The following is a 4,823-nucleotide window of genomic DNA, read 5'->3' on the forward strand; positions in this document are numbered from 1 at the left end:
AAATAAAAAATTGAAATTAGAAATATTTTTTTAAAATAATTTTTATTATTTTTTTGGGAGGGGGTGGGGGGTAGGGGTAGGGATGAGGATGGGTAAAAAAATTGAATTTAAAAACAAGCTTTAATTTATTTATTTATTTGGGGGGTTGATTGGAGGGTAGGGACAAAATAATTTTTTCAACAAAAAAGTAATTGTAGTTTGAAGTTGGATGAGAGTTTAGGAAAATGTTTTCCTTAAGTTTTGAAGGGAAGTTATTTTCTTTAAATTTGAGGAAAATGAGTTGATTTGGAAGACATTTTCCAAAACATTTAACCCAACCAAACATAAGAAAATTGGAAAACATTTTCCGAAAAATATTTTCCTTCATACCAAACACACCCTAAGTTTGAAATAAAATTTGGTTGAAGATATAACTAATCTAAAGACAAATTTATATAGCAAACTTGATGACTAGTGTTACTTTATCCTGCTTGAGAGATGAAATAAATTAGTTCAAGAATTATAATCCCAGAACTATATGGATTGAAGGCATTTTAATGTTATCCCCCAACGTTAAAACACAACGGCACTACTTACTTCCAAAAATTTAAAAAACAGGTTAATCCAAAACATAAGAGTATTTTTGAAGTTAATTACTCTATGTCGGACATGAAATTAATTTTAAAAAAGAATTGGAGGATTGAGAGAGAACCCATAATTCTTTCAAAATAATATTACTTACAACAAAATTTCCAATATTATACAATACTCAACTTCAGTATTTGCAAATATTGACACACTATTATTTATGCCCAACTAATAGTGGTATCTTTTTGGTTAATATCAGCCCGGCTCGCATGGACTTCCGGTCTTTCTTAGTTGACAACTTTTTTATTGCAATTTGAAGTTCTCTAATTACTCCTGCACAAGCAACAACAGTTATGGATTTGATCGAGGGGCGCTGGGAAGAATGGATCGGGGAGATGCCCTTGAAGATCACTTACCCAGCTCTAGAAGGTCATGAGTGGAGAATTGTCACTGGATTTGATCCAAAAAACACCTCTTTATCTCTCACGACAAGTGATGAGGTAGGAGTAAGGTCTTTGTACATTCTACCATCCCCAATCCCGCATATGGGATTACACTCAAAATGTTATTGTTGTATCAAAAACAAAATAAAAATAAAAATTGTGCTCCTTCAAATGACAGTTTGGCTTCCTGGGGTTTACTTGAGGGAACAGAAGGTCAAATAAATAAAGTTTTAAATACATATTGTCTTCAATATAAGAACATAGATCTTTTGAGAGATTACTTTCTGTATATCTCCAAAATCTGAGACAATAAGTCTTCAAATGAAGCCTAACAAAAGAAAGCTGGTTTAAATAACAAAAAAAAGCTAACTTAGCTCTTTTACACTTTTACCTAAAAGATAAACTACAGATATAGCTTTTCATAATAAGTGAAATTAGTCACAACTCGATAGATAAAGCAAGCAACCTACTACAATATGAGGCTATCATGGACTATTGTCCAGGCAAAATGGGAATTTACACCTCTGGATAACCGAAGAACCAAAATAGATGTTGGTATAATATGGGGTCTCCCTCTCCAGCGAGATCATGAAATCAAACACCCTTTGACATGTATTCTTCGCTAGAGTTGAGACCACAACCTCTTGATCTATGACTAATTTTCCAAACAAAGTAAGGAGACACTGAGATTCATTGCAATTTCCTTTGTTTTAAGCCTATTGGCCGACATTGGCATTAAGACTTATTGAAATGCATTCACATCCGTAGACTAGAGTATGCATCGGAATAATCTTCTACCCTCAACGGGTGCAACAAAATGGGCAACAAAGGAAACCAAAATAACAACTAAGGTCACAGGAAATGTTACTCTTTACCATAAAGAAAGAGAGAACGATACTTGGCACTGGATAACGTTACAATTGAGCATACTTTAAATTCTACGAATGATTACTGAAACTATAAAAGAGTGAAAAGCAAGAATTACTGTTACGGATATTAACTTCCAACCAGACATGAACTGCTGGAAGGTTGAAATATCATTTGTAGAGCTCTTCCATGGTTTCTTTCAAGCGTTGGACATCAGCACCGATAACTTCAGATGTTTTTTTCCCATTTTGATAGAAGTGCAATGTAGGCTGCATACAATGAATTGTTTCAGTTTATACGGATGAACCATGTATAAGTAACCAGTAACCACCTTTCAACGTTTCTATCAAACAAATCTGATCATGAACTGATATACATCATCAAAATCATCAATTTTATTTATTTCATAAACCTTATGGCACCAGGAGTAAGCTCTCAGTCACTTGTGATATCTTTATCATTCTTCGATTCAGATTATTCCCCTTTGATGAATATACATCGTCTGTAATCTCCACTTAGAATACCTTTCTTTGATTCAGGTGAAAATATAGATGATATACCTACTCTACACTACTAAGATGTAAAACACCACTCTATCAACGGTAAATCTAAAAACAAACCTTAAATTTTGGGAAAATGGATAAATCATGCTTGCCAGTGAGCGAGCTACTTAACTAGTGGACCTCTGGAGAGACCTGTCTAACCAAGCATCACCTGATAGTGTATGAACCTAAATAACCAAGACATGACAAGCTGTTGACAGCACCTTCTAGAGGATCACACTCACAAAGATTCCCTTTGTTTTCTAGGCAAAATATCTTAATTTGGAAAGACGTGCCTTGAATCTCTACTATGTTACCTTTTCTTGGTGATAAGGTACATCATCATATTATGTTTACTGGAAAATCCATTATTAGAAGTTGATTTTTCCGGGCTTATTTGAACTTGGCTTCTTTTTTTTCCTCATACATGATGATGGTGGTTAGGTTAGCTTGCATACACACTAATCCACCAAGCAGTCTGTTACAACCCACAAGCACAGCTGTAGGCTGAGAACCTACTCACAAGGTTTATAGTAGATGGGCTCACAGCCAGTGTTGTAGCTGGGATTTGAACTTAGGATCTCCAAATTGTTATTCCTACTTGATCACTTAGCCACCCATTGAGAACAAACTTAAAATTCTCGTGTTATTTAAATAAATGTAGAAAAGCATGCATATGCATTCCTAAACCAGATCACATGAAGAGAAAGTACTACTTCTTGCTAAATATATCTTACCAGCAAAGAAGAGTTGGAGCACAACAAGGACAAAATATTTGTCAAGTATACGTTAATGATGATACACAAAATGAACATATTATTTTTGAAATTGAACAAAAAGAACATATCATTTAGAGACATTGTTAGCTACAACTTATAAGCATAATAGTCATATTATCCTGGCAAAGGTTTTAACAGTATCATACATTTTCAAAAAATGTAGTGAACTGGGATTTTCTAAATCAGTTATAAAGTTTAACTGCTTGATCATGATATTCTTTATAATGATTTCACCCCTTTGCATATTCACGTGTCTGCTTTCAGAAAAAATAAGAAGAATAGATGTTTACCACTGCGCTAATGTTCAACTTGCTCAATGCATTTCCAAGCCCCTCCTGCATGTGGAAAAATGCTCAGCATACAGGTGGATAAGATTAATTGAATGCCAGTGGATCAACCACTAAACAAGAAGGCTTGGAAAAACAAAATGCTCCAAGTGAGTCCAGAAGTATTACAAAAATTAATCTTATCTAAAAAGTTTTCTAAGCTAATGCTAAAAAGTAACAAATTTAAGCATCGTAAGATAATAACAAAAAGTGTTCGAACTAGAACACAGCATAAACTTCATCTATCATCAAAAGTTAAACCCACAAATTTAAGGAATTAGACAAATGATGATCTTTCCCTCAATTCTTCCTTTTTGTCAAATCGTGAATATAAATTCACCATTTGTTATCTGCAGCTGATAAACTCGTGTCCAAACAAAACATATTAAAAGCACTTCAACTGTTACCTGCAGATAAAATCAACATACAAACGTACCCAATAGAAAGGTATGGCAAGCTACAAGCTCCAAGATACATTACTTTTTCAAACAAAGAACACTATCTTCTGATGTTCCTTCAAATGCAAGACTTAGGGTGTGTTTGGTATGAAAGGAAAACATTTTCCGGAAAATGTTTTCCAATTTTCTCATGTTTGGTTGGGTTAAATGTTTTTTTTTTTTTTTTTTTTTTTTTTTTGATGACAAGGGAAACCCGCAGCCGCTACCCTTTGGGTGCGCATAGGGTAAAACCCCCGCTCTTATGCAATAGCTCGCAAACCACATAGGAGAGGTAACCCGCACTAGGCAAGCCCGGTACGACGAGCTCGACCCAGAAGGCAAACCCCTTGCTTTCGCAAGTAAGGGGTTTCGAACTTGAGACCTCCAACATGAAAGTCCCAAGCTCAAACCACTAGTTGGGTTAAATGTTTTGGAAAATGTTTTCCAAATCAACTCATTTTCCTCAAATTTAAGGAAAATGACTTTCCTTCAAAACTTAAGGAAAACATTTTCCAAACTCTCTTCCAACTTCCAATTAAAAAAAAAATTGTTGAAAAAATCAATTTATTTTGTCCCTACACTCAAATCAACCCCCCAACCACCCTGCCCCCCAAAAAAAAAGTTTAAAGTTTGTTTTTAAATTCAATATTTTTACCCCACCCTCACCCTACCACCACCCCTCCCAAAAATATATTAAAAGTTGTTTTTAAAAGATATTTCTAATTTCAATTTTTTATTTTTTACCCCCCACCCCCTACGCTACCCCCCAGCCCCTATCAGCCCCCACCCCCTTCAAAAAGAAAAAAAATTAAGTTTGTTTTTAAAATATTATTTCATTTTTTCACCCTTACCCTCGACCCCC

The 4,823-nt window shown here is 34.7% G+C and overlaps 1 protein-coding gene across 1 annotated transcript in view; it reads right to left on the reverse strand.

The window, feature by feature from the left end:
- Positions 1-1,862: 1,862 nt before the first annotated feature.
- The window catches only part of LOC125848865 (thioredoxin O2, mitochondrial-like), a 10,778-nt gene continuing 7,817 nt past the window's right edge, over positions 1,863-4,823 (reverse strand). Inside the window, exons 5-6 of the mRNA XM_049528809.1 lie at positions 3,489-3,533; positions 1,863-2,146 (exon numbers count right to left, since the gene is read on the reverse strand). Of these exons, the coding sequence (XP_049384766.1) occupies positions 2,048-2,146; positions 3,489-3,533 (144 nt within the window). The 3' untranslated portion in view covers positions 1,863-2,047. The remainder of the gene's footprint in view (positions 2,147-3,488; positions 3,534-4,823) is intronic.

This window comes from Solanum stenotomum, chromosome 12 (genome assembly GCF_019186545.1).
Source record: "Solanum stenotomum isolate F172 chromosome 12, ASM1918654v1, whole genome shotgun sequence".
NCBI lineage: Eukaryota > Viridiplantae > Streptophyta > Magnoliopsida > Solanales > Solanaceae > Solanum > Solanum stenotomum.